At 48.2% G+C, this 24124-nt stretch overlaps 2 protein-coding genes across 2 annotated transcripts in view; both read left to right on the top strand.

Moving 5' to 3' along the window:
* On the top strand, positions 1-3970 carry LOC105183300 (dnaJ homolog subfamily C member 8). Its single transcript, XM_011141322.3, has 6 exons — positions 1-107; positions 901-1059; positions 1131-1197; positions 1273-1367; positions 1469-1620; positions 1868-3970. Exons 1-6 carry the CDS (start codon positions 21-23, stop codon positions 2097-2099), a joined length of 792 nt encoding a protein of 263 aa, XP_011139624.1. The 5' UTR covers positions 1-20; the 3' UTR covers positions 2100-3970.
* A 529-nt stretch (positions 3971-4499) lies between these two features.
* The window catches only part of LOC105183313 (uncharacterized), a 58169-nt gene continuing 38544 nt past the window's right edge, over positions 4500-24124 (top strand). Inside the window, exons 1-4 of the mRNA XM_025304397.1 lie at positions 4500-4866; positions 22145-22387; positions 22920-23050; positions 23485-24049. Of these exons, the coding sequence (XP_025160182.1) occupies positions 4763-4866; positions 22145-22387; positions 22920-23050; positions 23485-24049 (1043 nt within the window). The 5' untranslated portion in view covers positions 4500-4762. The remainder of the gene's footprint in view (positions 4867-22144; positions 22388-22919; positions 23051-23484; positions 24050-24124) is intronic.

The raw sequence follows: 24124 nt of genomic DNA on the forward strand, positions 1-24124 counted from the left end.
TCGGTGATTCAGTTCTTTTAATGTGTAAGATGGCTGCCACTGAGTCAAGTTCATCCACCGAAAATCCCGCCAAGAAAGAGGATGAATTCAACGAATTTTATACGGAGGTATGCAAATCCAGAATTATTTCAGCATTTTTCGTACATAGTATTGTTGGTCAACCAATATTCCAGTTTCTACGCTTTAATAGTTGCATAAACAAACCTCACAGTAAGTCTGACAAACGTCATTTTACACCCGAAATGAAGTAACAGCAAATACGTCTCCGGATATTAATTTACGCATTCGTTTCTCCGAAATAACGTATGTGATCCTATTGAATTTATCGGTGATAATATCGCTATAAATAATGTTTGGTGTCTGATGACTTCTAACCTATACGGACGTGTTTGTGTTTGTGTCAAAGTAATCATCTTTCTTCTTTCATCGTGTATTTGGCTTTCTGTGGAATTATTTATCGATACCACCAACATTAAACGCGTAGTTTACTGGTTTTCTCTATGTCGTACCTATTTGTTTTTTAATCTCTGCAGTCCATACTTGGTTCTATATGGAGATAAACATGACATATTGTTAATGATGTTACTGTATAAATGGTAAACTATTTATAGGAACCTCTTGTCTTCATCAGTAGTTGTCTCTGCATTTTTTTCACATATTTCCTTCATAATGTAGATTCTAAGAAAACAGTGCTACAATTTATTGAGTGATATAAAAATAGATAATTATATAAGAGATATTACATATACAATATATTAGTATATATACATATATTATATAAAATACAATTATAAAATTGTGCTATATATCCATATGCAAATATTATTTTATTATGCTAAATATTGTATTATATTGTCAGAACAATTATTCTAACATGATTTTGATATATTTTTCTATTAGGTTAAAGAGATTGAGAAAAGAGATTCTGTACTGACACCTAAACAACAAATTGACAGACTGCTGAGACCTGGTTCATCTTACTTCAATTTGAATCCATTCGAAGTTTTACAGATTAATCCAAATACTCCAATAGATGAAATTAAAAAGAAATACCGTCGTGTGAGTATTTACTTCTTCTTTTCCTGAAACAAACAATACAATCTAACTCTTGTGTCTTTCCTTTTTTGTAGATGTCCATTTTGGTGCATCCAGACAAAAATCAGGATGATGCAGAGAGAGCGCAACAAGCCTTCGAAAGTGAGCACAACAACGAGAAGATATAAGATCTATTACAATGAACATTTAAGAGAATAATCATCTTGTTAATTACAGTTGTCAATAAAGCTTGGAAAACTTTGGAAAACGAGGAAACCAGATCAAAATGTATGGATGTCATTGAGGAGGCAAAGGCTCGAACGGATCACATGGTAAATAAATGATTATACATTAACGTTTGCGATTCCTCAACAAGGTTTAACGATACAGCGTGTGTGGTCAATCTACGCGATAACACCGAGTGTCGTTATAGATTGCAGAGAAGAAAAAGAAACTAAAGAAAGAAGGTAAATCTGACAATTCAAGTCTGTCATTCGGGTTCTTGGAAGAAGAAACCGAGGAAGGTTACCGACACGCCGTCTGGGTCATGACAATGAAATTATTTGCTGATATGGAGCGGAGAAGGCAAGTTTTATTCAAATATGGTCTATTTTTATCGCTGAACTACTATACACTCAGGGAACATAAAAAGAAATAAATATACATGTAGGAGTTAGTGAAAGGGAGAGAAGAAGAGAATAAGTGCAAGTTAGTGCAGCCAATTCAGCAAGCTAGAAAACAAACTTTTTTATTTCTAACAATCTTAGGTGCTAGTATTCTTCATTAATCCTCTCAAACTCATTGGAAAACATTAACCATCATTGTTCTCTAGACGAGAACTCGCTACCAGAGATGCAGAGCAACGCAAGAGAAAACGAGAAGAGGAATTGTCCGCGGAAGCTCAAGCAGCACTGGATCGTGAATGGCAGCGTAACTTTGAAGAGTCCAGACAGTCGCGTGTCGACAGCTGGAAGGCATTCCAGTCTGGTACCAGTGCGAAGCAAAAGAAGGCAAAGAAGCTGAAAGCATTCAGGCCGCCGAAAACGAAGGCGGAATCACGATAATCGCGAATTCTCCGTTTTCGTCTCTGTTTCCGTTTCTGTTTCCTCTTTGCGCGGATTCTAACGTTAGTCGACGCGACACTTTATCCTAGACATTTTCTCGTAGTGTTAAGATAGACTAAGCGCGGCCGTAAGTCCAGTTTTTCCGCTTAGATAATCGTGATCTAATGTGATCGGTGAACGAGAATATTCAAGATACGTCGATGTGCGCGCGCGCGAGAGAGAAAGAGAGAGATGCGGAATGAAAACGGGGCAAGAGCGCGGACAAATAAACAAGGAGTGTACCACTCTTTTTGGTGCGCTGTATATATGCTATTATCGAGTGAAGTTTCAGTGTCACGTTTTTTATAAAACGCGATATGTTATGAAGCGCATGACCGCGCGACTGTGAGGGGCTCTTGCCAGTCTCGCATCTTTTCTCGCGAATCCGAACGATCAGAGATCTTACCGTAACATGTAATCTCACGATCGTAGGAACATCGATAACTTGCATTTGTAAAAAAAAAAGAAAAAAAACAGGGAAACAAGAGAACGAAAGGCCGAGAGAAAAGGGAATTTCTCCGTAGCATTGTACATTGATACCACGTATCGCCTGTCACGTAACAACTGTCAATTTTATAATATACGTGTGTCTCGTACTTTTATTATTAAACGTACGATTGTCCATTATAGGGAAAATACAGTTGGCTCTATATTATAATGACGAACTCTCGTAAAGAGTTCGTGTTCCGCGATATCCGTGTGTTTTGAACAAAACCAGCGCTCGAATCGTGTGAATTAATAAAATGTGAGATTTTGACGAAAATTACCGATGAATCGTCGCGAATGCTTTAACATTCATCGTAGCAAAGTACCCGCTATGAAAATTCACCAAGTTTCAGCAAAGTCTCAAATTGTTCGTCGCAACGCAAGGTCGTTTTCACGCTCTACACGTAGGAAAAGGATTCGCTTCTCACGTTAACATTGGAATTATCGACGACCTATTTCTACCGAAACGATCGGGTTTTTGAGAAAATGTGTTACACAAGAATGTTCATTTATTTCTTTTAGTTCTTTTATTTAATGTCCATGAAAAATATATAATGTTGTTATATACACTTAAGTAATTTTCATATGAAATTACAAATCGATTATTTTTTATCTCTTGGTAGTTTTGGCCTCTAGTGATCACTAGTGTTAACGCGAAGGGTCCCACCCTGCGGTTCAAATTTCCTTCGACTGAGGGGATTCTATCGCGATGCAAAAGCTTGCTATTCGGTATCGCGATAGCTTCTCTCTACCGTCTTGACGGGAATTTTTCGACGTTGTACGATCGTCGAAGCAAGCCGCCTGCGACGAAAGGTGATTCTTTCGAAATTTCGTAACTATGAACTGTGAATATATATTATACGTATAAATTGTTTTCAAAAAAGACTGTTCATTATGCGGGACGCCACATTGCGGCTCTTCTCTTGCTCGAACGTGATTGCCTAGTATGCATGTCGCGTTATTATGTCGAATGTGTTAAAGAGTCTTCGACTGAGTCGTGTGATTTTAACACAAAGGTGTCTATTCGCATACCGCGCGTGAAAAACGCACGGACGAATCAATCTGCGAAGACTATTTAATATGCATAAAACACAGGGTCTTTCTCCAACTTCCCTCCGACTTTTTCCTCCGTCGATGGATTCTTCGAGCAAAAGCACTGATTCGATCTTTCTTTCGCAAAAAGAAAGATACTCATCGACAGGAGAGAATCGATTCCGTATTGATCGCGGAAATCCGTAGATAAGAGAGATAAACTATCGCGATATATTCCGAAATTGATTCTCTCTTTTTCGAGTTACATTTGTAAATACATTGTGCGGTACAACTCGCGCTACTAACCGCATTGGTAACGACGTTCCCGCAGTAGTTTTCGCCATTCTTCTTATATATTACAGGTGCAATATAGCGTAATCTACACTCTTTATTATATACAAGATCAATTTAAGTACAATATTATACACGTATATTGCACGTCGCTCGAAAGGATTAGGGAGTTGTTTTTTCGGGCATTTGTGTCACTCGGAAAATACTCCAAGTACTCTATGATGTACTTTTGTCAGTATCTCGCTCTCTAATCTTTTAATCTCTATAACGTAATGTGCAGCGGAAATGCTTATACTTCAATCACTTGTCTCAACCCTCTTGACTCAAGCTGCGGAAGTATTCACTCGTTATGACTTCCTAACTATTTTGAGCAGCGTGCACTTCATACTAGACAGTCAATCTGAAAAACAGAAAAGGATAAAAACACACAACAATCACTTTTTTGTATGTGAAATTAATATAGATCTTTCTTTCAACAAGGTATATATATATATGTATATATATATACGGAATATCTTTTATTGAGATATTCGCGTTATTTGCGCCGCTATATTATTTGTAAAGCTACAAGACCTAAATGTAAACAGAATATGTCGCAGGCGCTCGATCCCACGAGGTGCCGGCATATCAACATCGCGAGTCAGTATAACGTCGTACTTACGCGATTCAAATAGTATGTTACTATGTTACACAGTCGTGTATACTGACTGTTGACGGTTTCGTTTACGAAAGTAATTTCAGAGAGAGTGAAGGATAGCACGGGAGATCTCATTCGGATGATTCTTCTCAACCGTTAGACGTGTCTCCGATGTGACATGATGCCGGAGAAGGCGAAGAGAACGAAGGTGTACGTGCACATGATACTTCGAGCGCTTCGCGAAGAACAGCTGATGCAACGAAGAAAGATCCTGAGATTAGCGTGAGTACTTTGAAGATACGAAAGTCAAGTCGGTCGAGATAAGTTTGATTCAATTTCCTGCCTTTAAAGCCTGTGAACCGCTCAACAAAAACGAAAACGACGCTGGTGATTACTCGGTTGTCTTCCATTGAATAAAATGCCGTCAAATTTGACTCAATAATTCGAGCCAAACTTTTCCGACCGAACCAAGGTATTTTAGTGAAAATGTATTTGATTTTGTTATCATTTTAGAGCTTTTAGACAAATTTGTGCGGAGTGAGAATTGAAACACAGCTCGAGCGAGCGAGCGATTCTACGCGAATAATTTCGAAGAAATTATATTTCTCTAAAATTAATATTTCTCGAAATTACAATATATATTTATTCGGTCAGAGAGATAAGTAAGGGGCAGATAGTTTATTGCAAGAGCAGTTTCTCTGATTTTTGCCATTGTGGACGATTTTATCGTTCTCCGTAATATTCCGTAGTATTCCTGTGTGACGAAAAATGTCTCTTTCTTGTATTTTTGTATTTGCAATAACAGGTGCAATTGAATATTTTATAAGCGTATTTATTGTCTCGTAATGAAAGAAAATTACTGGCGCGATGTCGTTATTGTCATAATTTCTAACGGCATTATCTTGCCAGTCGGATATTTCGTCATTTTTAAAGCGAAACTCAAAACTCGTCTTCGTCAATGACATTTTGGCAAAACGAAAAAGAAAGATAAAAATTATAGCAACGAGAGAATTTTAATAGTAGAGTCAGTCCGATAGAATTTTCTGTCTTGAATGTAAAATGGAAAGTTTTACGGGGGATTCAAAGAGGCAGTAAAACACATCGAAACGCAAGATCACGCTTGATACAAATATTAATCATCATAGTCGGGATAATAGCATTGTTCAAGAAAAGGACAGGGAAAAAGAATTCAGCCGAGGTCCATGCACTCACTTGCGATCGAATGCATTTCACGCTACTGCTTTACCATTCACACAGACGGAGTGTGAGTAGAATTTTAAGAAGCACTTTACGGACTCATATTTACGCGCAATAATAATTCGATATTCCTGCTGGTAATCGAGATTTCACTTCCAGAAATACATAGAGCGTAAAGGAAATATTTAAAAATTTTTTCATGTATATCTATATAGAAAAATAAATACATACGCGTTTGTGGGATTGTAAAATCCCACAAACTGATCCTATGAATAATTTTATGTGCAAAGTGAGAAGAAATCTAAAGAGTAAAAATTATTTATTCATAATGGGTGCTAGTAACATATTCACACTTATATCAATATATATATTTTTACATCGAGGAGACGCTCTCTTCGAATGAGAGAATATGCGTTTTCTTGAAACCGTGGCTTTTCACGAAAACAATTGTTTATTCTATTTGAGTAAATACGTTATTAGTAACCGGGTAAAAATTTTTTAGAATATTTTTACAATATTTTTCTCTCAAGTGTGTTCTATAGTCCGAATTCTGTCGTGAAATGTAGATCGACCAGAGCGAATTTCGCTGCGACGGTAACCGGCGTAGCCTACGACAAGTCGTCCAAATAACAGCCAAGAGTTCGTCATCACATCCAAGTCACACTCGCTATGTGACAATGCATCCCACGCGATGCGTTCACGCTCGACAGGTGCACGCGACCGCGGCTCGCAGCGCGCAACAGGTAGCATCGCCTTCCGCGTCCTTTCGAATTTTCGTCGCAGCACACCTAGGTTTCTCCGCTTAGATGCGAGATGCATTCGCTGCGAGCGGTCGTCCGGAAGGAGAAAGAGAGAGAATCGCGCGCGCGTTAGTGCCAGTCGCGATAGTTTACCGCGAGCGATCTGAATGGAATAAGAAGAAACCGAAAGTATCAAGCGGCCGGCGTACTGTTACATGTCCGTTAGTACAGCGAATGTAATACAGATCGCGAGGATATCGTGAGTGAAGATAATTATACGATGGCGCGAGATAAATTTACAGAACTCGTTTCCCTTCGTTTCTTTTCGCGCTGCTTATTTTTTGCCCGTTTCTTTTCGCTTGGTCAAACGTTAGGTTGACCAAGTGCTACCAATTTTAGTGCATTGCTCCCTTGCTGCACATTTATTTTGCGCCACCATCGTTACTTTTGCTCGATATACTCTCAAATCTGTATTTAACATCTTTTTCTCCTCACGTTTTGGCGAGTCGTGTGCTGGCTGAGAAAAATTGATGCAAATTCGCGATATGTGTCTCTAATGAAAAAATGGCAAACACTCAATACGTGATAATATTCACGGGGAACAGAAACATTTCAGAAATTCCGCTCAGACTTTCCGCTCTCTGACAGACTTGAGCGCAGAAGGACAAAATATCGTCGTGTCGTCGATTGCGACGTTACCGATGCGCCGCGCCGCGCGGGTGAATCACACGAAGGAAATAACATTGCGGCAATAACATTGACCGCATGGCCGATGGAAACTCGCGATGGTATCATTTCCTGCGACATCGTTCGTTGTCCTTCCCGGCGGTCGCTGAAATTATTCCGTTACCCTTCGGGCGATTCGCGCGGTGCAAAAAGAGCGAACGCTGGATGATCCATTGACGTCACGCGTTGCAATGCGCCGACGATCGACAGGATCACCGTCACTGGCGTATCACCGTCGGATCGTTGTGTCTTCGCGCGCGAAGAAGGAAGCAGGATCCGCGTTTTCGAACAACTCGCTTCTCGCCAAAATATATCGCCTACGAATGAGGCGAATGTAAGGTATAGGAAGTGTTTTCGATGAGACAACTACTTTGACACCAACAATGGCGAGGAATTTGGTGCGGAATACCTGAAAGGGATCTCGGTGCGAGGGAATTCCCTAATTCCTCAACAATCGTCCCGTCATCTTTCGCTACGAATCTCGCACTTCGCTCGCAAAGTTCTCGCAACGTGAGATTCCTAGAAAATGACGAATCTCCTCGTGCGACCACAACACGATCGCGATTTGACCTCTCGGCGGACATGGCCCCGGCGAGTTTAGCTTCACTCTCGCCTGCATCCTCGCACTAATCTCACGAGAGATCCCGATTTTTCTCTCGGGCTGCTCGAACGCGTCATACATCACTGATCCTCGCCGTAGTATCCACAGCGCGTAGATACGCTCGCACACTTACACGCGACCTCTCCCCGATACCAAACGGCACACCTATGGAAACAGGTAGAACGGTGCCGTACACAGAGCCGCGGGTTCACGCACACACGCGATAGCCAAGAATTCCACGTGCGTGCAGGTTGAAGGAAGAGAGAGAGCACGACGGTGTGCACGCCACACGACGCACATACACGCACGAAGTAAAGAATCGTACCTCCGTGTGCGTGCGTGAGTAGAGGGAAAAGAACACGCCGCGTCGCTCCGCACGAACATACTCGCGCGAGCAAGTCAACGATGAAGAACACAGCACACACACACACATACACACACAGCACGCATACACACAACACGCGCGCGCGCACGCACGCATACGTCGCTATTCTTACACGGACAGGTATGGAAAAACGCGACGTATGCACACACGTACGTATGGTATATGTGTACGTGTGCGCGCGCGCGCGCGTGTGTATGTGTGTGTGTATGTGTGTGCGTGCACAGGTAAGACCGACGAGAGCGAGCGAGCGAGCGACACTCGTCGGGGGCTTCAGTGAGGTGTTCACCGTCGTGTGTGCAGCTCCTCGTGGTTTCGCGAGCCTCCGCCTCTTCCTCCTCCGTCTGCCCCTGCTGCGCTCGGATTCGGGGGACTAAGCCGAAGAACGGGCCCCGGGATCGCTCTCGGCGTGTATCGATACGCTAGCCTTGACGGGCGCCAGCCAGCCTGGACACGCACGCATTCAACCCGGCGAATCGCCAGCCGAGCACACGTGTACCGTCGTCGTCGTCGTCGTTGTCGTCGTCGTCGCCGTCGTCGTCGTCGTCGTCGTGGTGAAGCGCGCAGGTAGCTACCGCGTCGTCGTCCCTCACGTAAATCGGCCGCGCAACGGAAGAAGAAATCTGGCCCCCGGCCTCCCGGAGGGAAGGACGAAGAGAAGAAGCGTCGGCGACCTCCGGCGACCTCCGTCGCGATCCAGAAGGACCTGCTGCTTTCACAGTGTGGGAGGAGCGACCGCAGGATGCGACCGATCGGTGATTGATCCGCCGCCGTGTGCGCGCGCGCGCGCGCGCGCGCGAGCGCCGACGATGTCGACGACGGACGTGGTCCGCATCGTGCAGCAGGGAGCCGTCGACGAGGACCAAGGGTAATCTCTCGCTCTCTTCGATTCCGATTCGGCAGGGACGTAAAGAGCGCACGGTGAAGGGCCTCTTGGCCGCTCGGGAATACGCTGTGCGCGCCGGTGGCAGTGAAGGTTACCGTGCGATCGCGAGCCGAGCGCGATATTGCCGAGGATCGCGGCGAATCCGTCGAGCGGTATCTCGAGGTAGAGGAAGCCGGGAGTGAGGATGGAGCCTACGATGTTCGGCGCGTGCCGAAGCGTGCGGGTTCGACGCTGAAATCGATCGGCGACGTCGATCGCAGATGGGAATCCGCTCGAGAACGCTTTGTAAATTTCGAGCGGATTCCCGTGGATGAGCGGACAGGTTCGAAGGAGCAGGATTGTCACTCGTAGATGTAGACATATGCGTTTTTGCGGAAACTGAAGTTGCATCCCTGAGACTCGCTTTCCAAATTCTGTCGTGAGTAGTGAGACTTAGGAGTCACCCGGAGCGGACTCGAGTCGGATTATTTTATAAAGGAAATCATGCGGTGCCGAGGTTGATGTCGGAAAAAGGAGCTCGCTTTTGAGCGCACGTGTCCATCCTTTGAGAGCCTCGCCGCTGCGAAATGTGCTTGGCCGAAGTTGCGAGTGAGAGTCGCGCCGTCGGATTCGTAGTCACGGTGGACACGCTGACGTCGTGCATTTCGTGCCGCAGGCAAATGGTGGATCGGGTCGTTAGGAACGGCAGGAATTTTCGGCCCGCCGATCGTAATTGCGCCGGTGACTGCGAGGAGAAAATAACGGAACGAGGAAAAGCTTCGCGGTGATATTCGGAGGAGGTCGCATTCCGCGTCGCGCTCTCGCTCGCTCGTGAGTTCGTCCTGACGTCACCGCGATTAATATTCGACACTGAGAATTACCCAATCGATCGATATAAGAAGTTCGTGCGGTATCTTCCTCGATAAGCGACGAAAGTCGCACGGGGAAAGCAGAAACGGGAGCAACGCGGGGCAACGAAACGCCAGTAACGCCGCGAACGCGCGAAATATTTGTCATTCAACCTTCGCGCTTTATCCTCGCTATTCATTGATCTGCTAATATAGTCGTCGCCGCGCAATCTCAATTTGCACATGTAGATCGCTTTGTACGCTTATCGTGAATCGCACTGTTGTCGTCGTTGAATACATTCGCGCGTCGGATTTCTCGTGAATCACGCACACGCGATACAATTCCTCGACGTTCCTCGACAACTCGCAAGAGAGAGAGAGAGAGAGAGAGAGAGAGGGGGAGAGAGACGGAACGGCTCGAGGAAGAACCCAACAAGATGCGAAATCCCTCGGAAATTCACTGCCCCCCGTTAGTGACTTTCCTCGAACGAACGCTCTATGCATATTCGCTTATTCTAATCCTCAGTCAAAATTTCTGCTGAATAGTTACTCTCGATATCTCGTTAACGATTTCAACGATACTGACAGAAAATACTCTTTCTCTCAAGGAGGATCAGCCCCAAAGTCCAAGATCCTTCCAGTTGTCCGCGACGACGAGAACAGTCGCAGGAGACAAAGGCTTCGCGCGTCGTGCTTCGCGCGGTGCTTCAAATTCGCTCTCTCTCTCTCTCTCTCTCTCGGAATTCGGTCCCTCGCGCTCAACCGATCGAGATTTATCGAATCGACGCGACGGAGGCACGGAGGCCGACTCCTGTTTACCCACGGCGCGACACGTCTCGCGCGCGCGCGCGCGCGCGCGGCTCCGCGCTTTTACGCTTTATCAGCGCGGTTTATTTGCGTTATACTTTCTACGTCGCCCGCGGCTGTAAAACCCCGATGAACGCGACGAAGGAGCGCACGGACCGGCGCGACGGCGACTGTCGAATACCGAATCGTCGGGAGTAAGACATTCGCGCGAAACCTGTTTCGGCGTTGTTGGCCGGGATCGCTCGGTCGTCTAAGCGGAGTATCTCCGCCGCGCCGCGTTCTAGGCTCTCTCTTTCTCCCTGATATTACGGATCACATGGCCGATGTATTTATTCGTCCCTGCGCTCTCGAATCTCCCGGAGTAAACACCGGAGTCGTTGTTACACCGCCGCGCCGCGCCGCAGCGGGCTCGCGGAGTAACTCGGAGCTTCTCGCGAGACGCGCTCCAAGTGGGATTAGCATACGCGCGAGGCGTGCAATTATCAATAGTACGCGGAGCGCGTCAATAATGCATACGCGCGTGTTTCTATCGGCGAAATGATGATCTTTATGTAATCTCACACGAGAGAGAAGTAATTTCCTCCTTAGCGCAATTTATCTGCGGGAGACTAGAGGCGCGGGTGCCCACAAAAATACGCGCGGCCGGTTCTACGGGTTTTTCTGCGCCGGCTGCGAATTACAGGCCGCCGCTTTCGTGTCGGACGTATCGAATGAAATTGCGATCGCTCGTAAATATCACGTCGTTTTAGCGGGCGGCTCGAAGCGGGCTCGCGCGGCGGCGGAATCGGCGTGTCACGCATCTGTCGGATGAGCGCGAGTGACTCTAGGAATCGCCGGTGAGTCGCACGTAACCGCAGAATCGTCCGTTTAATAATCCCGAGAGCCGATGGAGAATCCGTTAGAGAATCTTCTTCCCGATCGATCGAGAGGCAGGAGCTTTCTCGGAAGATCGTATATCTCAGTTGTGCTGAAAATCACGAACGCGCTCGGTGTGGCGCCTAGCGAGATGGAACAACGAGTATCACATCGAGTGGGAGTTCATTCGAGTGTCATTTTATCACGCCGAGCGCACGATGTACTCCTCGCTCGTCGTGATAATCGAATCGAGCGCTCGCGAAGTAAGTCGTATCTCGCTCCAACCCGAGGCGTTCAACGCGGAATTTCAACAGCGGGGATAATCTGCCGCTTAAGCGAGCCCTCGTGCCGGAACTGCTGTGTAATTAGACACATTCTTGCATCCTCTACGCGCCGCCTAATGCCACTTCGCCGTGTAATTTGTTAATATTGCGACTGCGGCTGCGTCTGCAATTTCAACCCTCGCTTACGCACGCTTACGCCGTATCTTACGCTCTGTTACGGCTCTTTAATCGCTTCAGTATCGAAAACCGCTATCTCCCGCGCGCCTTCGCACCGTGGCGATTCGAGTCGTGCGATCCTCGCAATAAACTCCCATTAGTCGCCCACTTTTCCTTTTTCTCTCGTAGACTCGCAATGAATAATCCAGAGGTGGGAGATAGAGGGCGAAGGGAAAAACTCGAGTTAATTAAAATCAATCGCGGTCATCGATGACGCTGCTGTACGCGATTCGCTTTGCATGCACGTACACGTGAGCGGTACACTCGTCGGTCGTCTTTTGCACACACGAGAGATCCTCTCGGACAGAATCGGACGATTGGAAGGGAAAATTTCACGAAGAAAATTCGTGTCTCTCACTCTCTGTCTCTCTCTCTCTCTCTCTCTCTCTTTCTCTCTCTCTTTCTCAGAACTCGTGGGAGTCCCGTTCCTATAACTTCGGCATCAATCATCGTGATTAAATTTCACACGCGTCCTTCATTCCTCGTGCTTCGCTTTGAAAGGTGCGCAGGAGAAAGAGAGACTCCACTTCCTCTTATCAATCAACGATTTATTTCCCCCCTTCTCTGGATTATAATTTCGCGTTTCACGTTTGTTCCAGTTCGTAATCCGCGCTTGCACGTTGCGACGTCGACAAAAATTTCGTAAATTACGCTCGGCGGAAATTGCGCGCCAAGCGTTGCTGCGAGCGGCCTTACCCGTTCTTCTTCTCTTCAGCCGCTCCGTAATCCCCGCGTATCACGGATCTCTGTTGGCGAGGATTAGAGAGGAAAATTTCTCTGAGGAAACTCTTGACATTCATGACTCGACATTCGCCGCCAGAATTGATTCTCTCTTGCGCGCCTCTCCCGTCGGCTCCTCGTCCTCCTAGCGAGGACTCGCTCTGTAAGAGACTCGCTCGCGAGGAGGACTTCATTTATTCTCCATAATTAACGAATTCCATCCGCCTCACTGTCTCACCTCCTCAGATCGCAGTCTCGTCTATCACGCGAGATCTAGACAAGAATTCGCTAAATTACTGTTGGCGCCGATCGACGTCGCCGCGAGCAGTTTTACCAGTTCTTCCTCTTTTCGAACAGGCGCGGCGCGCGTCTCAATCTCCTCGGCGAAATCGAGATTGAAGAGGAAAATCTGCCGAGACGTTAACCGACGGAAAATTAATTTTCCCTCGTCTCTCTTTCGCTGACGCGCGACGCTCCGTGTCTTCGTTCGCCGCTACGAAGGAGCTTATCGTCCTCGTCGTCGACGTCGTACCTTCGCGACGAAGAAATCGGAGGAGTCGAGGCGGCGCATAAAGACACTGGCGAGACCATATTAGTCACGTTTCTTGACGGTGTATCGCCATCTCTTCCTCCCTCTCCACCTTTCTCTCACCTGCTCTCTCTCTCTCTCTCTCTCTCTCTCTCTCTCTCTCTCTCTCTCTCTCTCTCTCTCTCTCTCTCTCTCTCTCTCTCTCTCTCTCTCTCTCTCTCTCTCTCTCTCTCTCTCTCTCTGCCTCTCCGTCTTCCGCCATCCTCTTCCTTCAATGTCAATGACTGCTCCCTTGGGGCTAGCTGTGACCCCCCGTGTGAACGAGTCTCGTCTCTTTTCTATGTCTCGCGATGCCGCGCGCGCGCTCGGTCGCTCGGCCGGAATGGCGCTTTCACACGAAGCTGGAAGGAGCGCACACAATACGTGTACCCGCATAATATTCGACGGGGTTACGTATCAGCGCGCCGCGCGATATTAGGCTGCGCGAGGATACCGCGACCTGCGAGTATCGTCGGCAGGTGCTCGTTACCGGGAGCGGCTGATGCCGCGCACCGAGCGAGAAAGAGAGTGTATGTATGCATGTTGTTGTAAAAAAAAGAAAAATGAAACGACATTAACTTTTATCTGCGATCTCTCACCGCAGAGCTTATCACTATGCAAATGGACGTGCGGTACGCGTGTTGTCGCTCGAAGTGGAAACAGGTAGAGTGCGGAGTCGTGGAAGTCGAAGAGACGGCAGAAAATAGCCGACTGACGATAACCGGGCGACTTTTCGTGAATTAAGAGCGGAGGAAAGTTGTCAGCGAAAAATGCCGTTGCAAATATAATTGAATCAGAGATAACACGAGAAACGTTTCATCAATCATCCCGGACAGTTACGACATTAGAGACGAGTGTGAGACAATTCGGAGAGATCTTTGACCAAGGACCAATTTTGGACGCATAAACGGAAATTAAGTAATTATGCCCTCTTGATTCCATACATATACGAAGTAAAACTTGGAATTACAAGGACATACTTAAAACTCCCAATAGCGGAGCTCGAAAATTGTCCACTACAATTTCTTAAATTCCTTCTGAATTTTCCAAGGAAAAACGGAATAGTTTGGATGAGAAATCTTTTTTTCTCGTGAAAGGAACTACCTGGTGCCGCCGAAGCGAACTGTTCACCTGCTAAAGTCGCGGTCTCCTCGCGAATCGCAATCGCGAGACGAGACCACGCGATTTCTCCGATAAGAAGCCGCGTAGACACACGGACGGCTTGGACGGTCGAGCGACGGAACGCGGAAATCCGCGCGTGTCCGGTCGAATAGGCTCGAGAGCCGTGTTACCTGGAGAACGGACCTTAAACCTTAAGGTTGAGTAACGGTACTTCCGGCGCGCGTGCATACCTACCTACCTACCTACCTACCTACCGTGGTGTCTCTACGGGGGAATCGCCGCCGCGGCCGTCGCGATTTCTGCGCCGTGCGTCGCGCCTTGCAACGAAAAGTCCTGTCCCGTAGCGCTTCCTCGCGTACGACGGCAGGGTCGACGTACCGAACCTGACGATATTTTGACGAGCCCGCGGTGAGACCGACACGTGATTCGCGTGCGATTCGTAGTCGCGCGAGTCGAGTCGAGTGATGCGCAGCTGACTCATAAACGACGTACGGGGAATGAAACGTGGAACAAACTGCGAAGAGACGCGTCAGTCCAAGAAACGGAGGAGGTTGCTGAAGACACTTGAGAAGAGACACGGCTCTCTACCGAGAGAAGAAAGACCTCGAAGATTCGCTGCTTTTTATTTCGTCTACGCTTGTCTTCCGCTCCGTGTCGCTGTTGCTCTCAATTTCATCTTTGCCTCGTTTCGCTCGTTTCTTCATCGACCGAGTCGAGATTGCTTGCCCGAGTTGTTTGCCCGAAGCACCGTTTCTCGTCGATCTTGCGTCTCTCCCTTCAATCGTCCGTCTGTCCCGGCCGCGAATTAAATCCTCTCGTACGAGCCGTACGGCAAATAAGGGAACCATCCCTGTAATTGCACAATTTGCCCTCCAAATCGCGTAAAGCGGAATCACAACGTTCACGTGTGCCGGCCGATTCAGAAGCTAATCACAGCATTCCTGCGACGTGCCCGGCAATTTAATTAACGTAACGACGGGAAAGTTATTGTTCGGCCGGGGACGAATGATACGCCGCGCTCGCGGCTACGCCGGTCCTTATCCAAGGATAATTGCCCTCTCCTTCGCCCTCTTCCGCTCCACATTTCGCCACGACACAGGCAAAAACATCCTCGTCATCCTTGAGACATGACATCCTGCACTCACAGACACTGACCCGCGCGACCTGATTTCCCCCCTGTTTTCCGTCGTGTCTCTCTATGATTCCTAGGACATTCTCGCGTCACTCCAAGTCGCAGCCGTTGATTATACATATCTTCGGGTCGTGCGCGATCCTGAACCTCCTTCGCCGCTCTCCTGCCCTTGTTTTCCCTTTCAACGTCACATCTTCTCGCCGAAGTTGATTGCAGTTTCTGAAGGATCCTCTCTGGCCCTGTCTCTCTCCCCCTCCTCTCCCTCTCTCTCTCTCTCTCTCTCTCTCTCTCTCTCTCACGTTCGTGACATTCTCGTCCGAATTGATAGCAATTTGTCACGATAAAGCGAGTGAGCAGAATATCGAAGCGTGCTTCGCGAGAAATGCGACGAGGAGGGATCCAAAGAGAATGCGTGTCAGTACAGTGATGAAAACCGAGCATCGATGTCACCGCACATCGTAGCCTCCATATGAGCATTGATACACCGATACTTTCACCCATCGCAATGATGTACGGAAAAGTACAAGGAGTTTCTGCGGTGGGATTAAACAACCGTGCTTGTTGATAAGTAGACTCGGGCAAGGTAGGAGCCTTTTACCCTGTCGAATTGATTCAGTCATCAGGAAAATTCTCGAGTAGATGTCAACATCCGAGAATTGAGGGAGAGAGAGAGAGAGAGATAAGATTATTCTTAGAAATTACAAGATGATTAAATTTTGTATCCTCCTCTCTCTCTCTCTCTCTCTCTCTCTCTTATTTCTCCCAAATTTTCATTCTAATTGACTTTATCGCTTTTATCGTCACGTTAGACCTTCGTTAAAATTCGTTAAAATTGAACTCCAACTCGTTCGCCGACTCGCCCAAACTGCGAGACGATGTGAACACAGCCGATCCCTTCGTGAGGCATTTCTCTCTTTCTCTCTCTCTCTCTCTCTCTCCCTCCCTCCCTCTCTCTCTCTCTCTCTCTCTCTGCCGACTCTCGGTTAATTTTTGGACAGATCGTTATGTGATACCACCTTTATTTGTGGACTCAATGAGCCTCACAATCGACGCCCAATCTAGTATCCTCTCTCGGCTTTCTACCGTTGATTGCGCATCCGCGAAGCCTTGATAATTTACTTAGCAAGCATTCACCTCTCTCTCCCTCCACTTTTTCCATCGCAAGTTCCGCAGCCCCGGTCGTTCTACCGGCGTCCAGCGCGTTCTCCAAAATCTCTCGCGTGCCCGAAACCTCCTTAGGGCGACGCGGCCGATCGCGCGTCGTCCGGAAAATCCGCGTTCCCGGGCACGAGGCGAGCCGGTCTCGACGGAAACCGAGTGGAAAGGCCATATTAGGCGGTTTACGTCGTCCACGAGGCATTACTGTCGTCTAATGCACGTCCAGTCACGCCCCCGCTGCTTGGGGCCCCGTCGAGCTCTCGAGCCGAGGCCAGCCGAGGCGAAGCGTACCGAGAGGCATCGGCGCGCGGGTCCGCCGATCGGCGAGATCGCGACGAGCCGAGCTCGCGAGGTGTTCTCCCGACCGGGTGTCCGCGCGCGAATACACTCGCGTTCCCCTCGCGGAACCGAGGAAACCGGAGACGATCGCGTCGGAAGTTGCTCGGGGTTCCTGGCTGCCCGACTCGACAACAAGGCCCGAGCCAGTTCGCCCGACCGACCGAACGGATCGGCCGCCGCGAAAGTCGTCCAGGTACGCTTGAGAGTTCCCCGGCTGTCGCCGATGACTCTTAGGCCGAGCGCGCGTCGTGCGCAGTGCGCTCGTGAGACTGTGGATGCGACTGTCGAGTGAATGTCGAGGTTCAGGAGAGGTCCGAGTGGTCCGGGTGATCGCCCGGCGAGCGACGTAATGCACAAAGAAGGATCCCGCGCGAATGGTGCGTCCGTCAGCGCGTTTTCGTACGCGATCTTTTCGTTTCTTCTTCTTTTTTCTTCTTTTTTTGCCCTCCGCTCGCTCTCCTGCCTTGTCTTGTTTCGCGTGCGTGATTGTGCGAGGTGTCGGGAGTCGAGCGTGAACATGGTGTGATCGCGGTAGATTCGGAATCTTCTCCGCTACGGAATTTGTTGGAAAATGTTGTTCAATGTTACTCAGTGATTTAATGAGCGAAACTTGCGTTGGTGTCTATCAGGATCTCATCACGAGTTTGCTCGAATCTCGTGCGAATCTGAAACAAAGTCGGTCCGTGTGTGTGTGTGTGTGTGTTTTATCAGCATCAGCGGCTGCTTCTCGATGATACGAGGATCATCCGGTGAAATGAGAGGAATTGTTTTTGCCGTGATTGGGATTAGATAGGTTGGCGCCGACGTGATTGCTCGCAACCGGTACGGTCCGTCTTTAAGCGTATCTCGTTCCTCAGAAATGGCAGCGTGAGCAACCGGATGTGCACGCCTATTCGCCTTTAAATCCCGCATTAATGCAAAGCGCTCACATTTTACGCAATCGAACGCGTCTGCCTTCTCAACGGGACTTAGGTGTGAGCGGAAAACAGATCCCCGTTGCTTCCCAATATCCTTTAGCTTCTTCTCGTTTCTTCGTCTACGTGCCCGATCGGCGATTTATGCAGAAATTTCGTTTGTTGTATTCATGTATAAACCACCTACGCTGATTTGTCTTTTTAATTGACGCTTGAATGGACAATCATATCGGTGTAAAGAAGGTCCCTTTAAGACTTGGTTTGATCGAGCATTAAGACAGCGACGGCCAAAGTCTCGGCATAAGACAGAAGCGAGAGCGAAATGTCACAGCTTCGACAGCTGCGTGCGCGCAGCGAATAACATTTTCCGATCACGGCATCCGATCCTGTTCGAGACGTTGTCGTTACCCCGGCGGATGTGAGCGCAATGACTGTTCTCGAGTTTTCTCGGCTTGTCGGAGACGGAAGTGGACTGCGGCCAGGTGCGTAGCCGCGTGTGCATTCACGCGATCGCAACGCGCGATCAGCCGTTCGTCACCGTCATCGTCGTCGTCGTCGCGTCTATAATTTATCATCTCCTCGTCGCCGTCTCGTTCGGAACGGGTGACAGTTGCCGGCGGATATCCTTCGTCGAATCGAATTTCCCCGGCGCGATCGTGTCATCGACGCGAACAGGTCGGATTCTCGTCGCCGTCGCCGTCGCCGTCGTCATCCTCGTTGCCGTTGTGCGTCGTGAGATTACTCGCGAATAAGCTCACGCGTCTTCCCCGCCGGCGCGGCGAAGTAACTTGCATCGCCGAGTATGGAAATTTTCTTCCTCGGCCGGATGACCGGCAACGGCTTATTGGTATTCTACTCCTCGGCTGTTCTCTATCGCTATTCCCTCGCGCGATTCATTGTTCGTACCTGACCCGACGCGAGGAACCAGAGAAAGAGAGAGGAGAGGGATGAGAGAGAGAGAGAGAGAGAGAGAGAGAGAGAGAGAGGGAGAGAGGGAGAGAGAGAAGGAGAGAATACTGGAATAGGTAGAGCGTCCTGCGTTTCATTATCTTCCAAGTCCTATATTTCATAAACAAAACATCTGCAACGGAGCCGTAAATAGATATCTGGATATTTTTTAAGAGGCTCGCAGGAGACACCTTCTCCATATTTGCCGATTAATTTTTTATTCTCTTATGAGATTATTATCTGCCGTACATTATCGTTTTATGTCCGTAAAACGCGATGTCTGCCAATTAATTTGCATTTTGCGCTAAAGTGAATATTGTTATGATTTAAGATTCTGCACAGTTTACACTCACGAACGAGCTTCCCAATACTGTTGCAAGTTGCTAAAAAGCGACTGAACGAGAATCAATTCGCCGAGATTGGCACTTTGAGGATTAGCTTCACAAGATCTGTAATTTACGACGGAGCTCGAGTCGCGCGATTCTACTTTGTAAGAAGGCTTTGTTCGACGGCGAGTCAGACGACTCGATGATCCGCGAGTGTTTTTCTCATTAAGCGGTGCGTGAAATGACAAATAGAAATTCCGAGTCCCGCGGAATTATCGGTCGTCCGAAGCGGGCCGGAAAGAAAACGAAGAGCGAGGCGGACGAGTAACGGCAGAGGCAGAGGAGTGAGGACGTTCGAGTCCAGAGATGAGACGTCCGTTTGATCGGCGCATTATTACGGAATTAAGCGTCTTGTCGCGCTTTGTCACTCGGCCGTGTAACTCGGCGGCGGGTTGCGTTAGCGCGACTTTTCTTCATGCTCGACGAGTGGGAACCGGCCACGAGGTACCTGGTGGAACACCCACGAGGAGAGCGCGGCTCGCGTGACGTTGGCAACCAACGACGAGGTGTAGCAATCCCTCTCGCGCGCGCGCGCGCGCGTGGTACGCGTTCGAATCTTTTTATAACAAAAGGAGCCTAGATACGACGATAGTGAGTCATTGTCGTCGTCGGCCACGGCGATCGGACGTGTCGCAGTTGCGTTCCGTTGTCGCGCGAAGGCTCTTTTTTTCCACCTCGGCGAATCCTACGGCCACGATCTCCGAGCGATTAAACATTAGTCGGAGGCTCATTTCGCGCTCGAGAGCAGACACGCTGTGCCGGCAGCTTGAAGTTTAAAGTCATCGCGTACACGCGATCGCTCGGCAAAGAGCGCGCGGTTTCTCTGCTCGAGGAAGTGGACGTCGGCGCAGTCAGTGGTGAGTCGTCCTCTTAGCCAGGATGACCTCGCGATCAAACTCGTCGTCTCGATCACACCTGGCTGGGGTCCGCGACGCTCGCTGACGCGCCGCGAGGAATCATTAGGCGGATTCGTGAGCATGCTCGCCGGGATGGATTAAAATTAGCTCGAATAATTGCATAATTGCGGCAGTCAGCTGCGTGACATTTGAAGCAAATGTCTGATTACGTAATGTTATAAATAAACGCGCTCGCCCAGGCTCCGCTTCCGTCTCCGACTCGCACTCGCTCGGTGCGCTTGTTGACGTAATTAATTAATTTTCGGTGCATAATTAATCATAGGCGCGAGCGAAAGTGTCTAATAAAGTGTACGAACGCATTAATCGGTTAATAGCCTGATGAAAGCTTCCCGTCCGGACATCGAAGCGATGGATGAAGTCGAGCGAAAGCTGTTATCTTGTTTTACCTCGTACACTTCGGAAGAAATGCAGACTATTTCGCGCTCTTGCGGGGATTTTCAGTTGTCAAAGTTTTTCTTCGTGGCGCGCGACCTCGTGGGGAAAGTTAATGCGACGATTAGATGATTGTTCGTTTGAAAATTCTACGGGCCGAGCAGGTATCGTCTCTCGCGATTTCTTCTCTGCTACCGAGTCTCTCTTTCGTCGAAGGGAGAGCGTTCAAAACAAACGTTCTCGCAGCTTCGTGTTTAATTAGAGAGCCTGTACGTACATGTTTATGCGAAGTGAAAAGCTCGCTAATGCCGCGGCTAAGTGTACGCTCGTTCGCGCTCGACGAGGAAGAAAATCTGGCCGCGCGATTTTTACGGCCGTCGAAGTGTGATGAAACGGTTGTTCATGGCTAGAGCAACACGGCGCGTCACGTGCGTCAGTTGCGTGAGTAAGTCGCGGCCATTAACGCGCGCCGCGAAGACCACGAAGACGAAGACGAGGACGTGGGGAGACGGGTAGTGATCGAGGATATATCTTTGGTCCTGCGGCTTGTAAACTAGTCCATTTCAACCGTTCGATGAATAATCGCGCTCGCCAAACGCCGGTGTGTACGTGCGACGAATGGCGCGGACGAATGGCCGTTAATTAGCCGCGCTCTCGGTTGGGAGCAAACAATGATTATATATATGAGCGCGACTGCAGGCACACGAGTCTAGGCGATAAAATCGCGCGTCGCACGTTCGCCGCGTAAAATCCGACACACCCGAGGAAACTGTTAACGCTCGGATAACGTTACGGTACGCTCGATTCGTCCACTTCTCACTCGGAAGACGGAGTGATCTGTAACTGGATTAACTGGTATCGGGATGATCACGCAAGCTGCTGATCACGATGAAATATCCAAATGAGAACGAAGCGAACCCCAGCAAAAAGAAAATCGAAGAAGAGCACATTTTTATCTAGCGCGGCGAATTTTTTTGCACGATCGCACTTGAAGGTGCATTGCTTCAAAGTCGAAGACGGACGATTCCATCAATTTGCAATTTCACGATTTCGTCAAATTCATTTGCTAATTTTAGATTGTTGAGAATGCAGGAAAAAAATATACGATAAGAATCGAATCTGGTGAATTTGGAGATTCTCCTGTTCAGGAGGAGTTTCAAGGAATTTTGGGAATATTCGCGGCCTGCGGCAGAAATCGTCCTTTTTCCTATTTTCCGCTACTTTTCGCTCGAATCTTGTTTCAGCCTCATAATCGTTTATTTATTCGAATTTATTTATTCGAATCATTAGTTTCATAGCTTGAATTGAAGAGATAATTTTATTCAGTCAAGAAGCTGTTATAGAGCTACTTAGCGGAATTCTCCCTCCGTCTCTCGACCGTCGTGATCGCGACCGCGGCAAGTCGCAAAGTTCGCAGTTGCGAGGGGCACTTCACTAACCCGCGTGCGGCTTTGTGTTCGCAGGAGGCTGAAGGCTGATCTACAGTACCTGAGAAGAAGGGGCCTGTTCAAGGCGTCGGGCGAACTATCGCATCAAGGACGCAAGTGCGCGCGATGCGGCGCACCATTCGGTAGATTTTACAACGTCGGCACGGTGTGCACGCGCTGCAGGCATCGGATATGCCGGCAGTGTCGCGTCGAGATCAGGAGCCACACCGGCGACAAAGAGGAGATCGAATGGATCTGCAACGTTTGCTACAAGATCGCGTGAGTATTCTGAGAAGAAACCTCGCTCCCGCGAGGTTCGGCCGATCGCTCGCTTCCTCATCGAACGTTCTCGCGGAAAACCGATTAGCGAGGTGTAATTGCATAAAATAAGATAGATATGATTTGAAAGTGGAAATAGAACATGAAACAGGACAGGAAGGGATAAATTTTACATCAACATTTTAGATTTTGTCTCGGGCAGTTAAGAGTTCTAAATTTACAAAAGAATTACGAAAAAAAAGAAAAACATGAATGTATAAAAGACGACGCGAGGCAAAATTGCAAATGTTGATTGCAAGTAAGAATTTGTTGAAATGCAATTCCGCGAGTCTCGCTGTACGTGCGGTATTAACATATGAAACGACATAACATGAGACGAGTGAAACTCCAGCAACGTCGAATTTGGGTCGAGTAGCAATAGAGGGTATGCTTCTTTCGCGCGCTGCGCGCTCGACGTATCCTTTGTTCCTCGCTTCCTATCATTGCGGCGATTTCGACCATCGACCTAATTCCGAACCCGTTCAATTTTCAGAGAATTACACGCACTCACCGGCAAGTGGATGTACGAAGGTCCAGTCGCCGAGGAATCTTTGAACGAGAAGACGTCGCCGGCCTCTGTAAACTCGCTGAACCACAGCATCCGACGTGCTTGGACGATTAATGGTGCGTGCCGATAATTAATCTCCGATCAGTGACTTTGGAGAAAGCGCAAACGCATTAACAGACGGCGAAAGCTAAATGTCAACGAAGACATTACGTTTATTAATCAATATCAATTATAATACTTTATGACGATTTACTATCCGCATTGTGTTGCGCGGCGCGAAAGCGGACATTCGTCTTTATCCCCGATAAAATATAAGGTAGGTTAACTTTCCTCGAGAGATGACCTTTCTTTCGAGAGATCTTGACTTATCACGTAAAACTGATACTAAGAATCATCATAACAAATTTTTATACGACATATATATTATACATTTGAATTTCTAGTCGTTGACGACATCGATAGTAGACACATGTTTCGACATTGGAGCTGAGAATATTTGCGCGCTCATCCTGCGACTACGATTTTGTTACGTCAACTTGTTCCCCAAAAGGTCCACCAACGCGTTGGTCAGCCACGAGGAAGTCCCCGGAGCTGCGGATATATCGCAGCCTGCCGTCCCGCCATCAGGACTACCCAGAGCCGTTGGAAAACTCAAAGAACGACAACACGTCGTTGAAGCTCGAGCACGTGCGAGACGGCAGTTCAGACGCTAAGGATCGCGTCGAGAACAACAAGGAGGACTCTAAGGACGCGAGCGAAGCGATCGAGAAGAGCGCGTCTATCACGAACGAACGAACGAAAAAGGAGAAAAACGCCGGTAGATCGGAGGAGGAAGTGCCATCGTCGGATGCCATAAAGTTTAAGAGGACCGAACGATCGATCAAAAACAGGGCAGACGAGCAGGAGGACCCTGCGCAGGAGCCGAGCACACCTAGGATCTCGCTGATAAAGCCGCCCAGGATCCTCACGAAGTTCATATCCCCTGAGACGAAACCGAGTCCGACGAAGCATGGCGAGAGGAAATCGAACATTCCTATCTTCAGGAGGAGTTCCAAGGAGTTCGAGGATATTCGCAGCCCGCAGGAGTCGTCTAAGCGATCGCTTATTCCTCAGAGGTATCCCTCCTCCCTTTCGTGGAATTGAATTGTTATCTTTTCACGTCCGAGTTTCTCGGACCACCAACATTAATT

This window comes from Harpegnathos saltator, unplaced genomic scaffold (genome assembly GCF_003227715.2).
Source record: "Harpegnathos saltator strain DR-91 unplaced genomic scaffold, Hsal_v8.6 scaffold604, whole genome shotgun sequence".
NCBI classification, from domain to species: Eukaryota; Metazoa; Arthropoda; class Insecta; order Hymenoptera; family Formicidae; genus Harpegnathos; species Harpegnathos saltator.

What these genes read in the sequence shown, in the direction of transcription:
- LOC105183300 (XM_011141322.3), top strand. Translation starts at nt 21, where the DNA reads ATGTGTAAGATGGCTGCCACTGAGTCAAGTTCATCCACCGAAAATCCC. An exon ending in TTAAAAAGAAATACCGTCGT is followed by an intron (nt 1,060 to 1,130) that starts GTGAGTATTTAC and finishes CCTTTTTTGTAG; the next exon opens with ATGTCCATTTTGGTGCATCC. An exon ending in AGCGCAACAAGCCTTCGAAA is followed by an intron (nt 1,198 to 1,272) that starts GTGAGCACAACA and finishes TGTTAATTACAG; the next exon opens with TTGTCAATAAAGCTTGGAAA.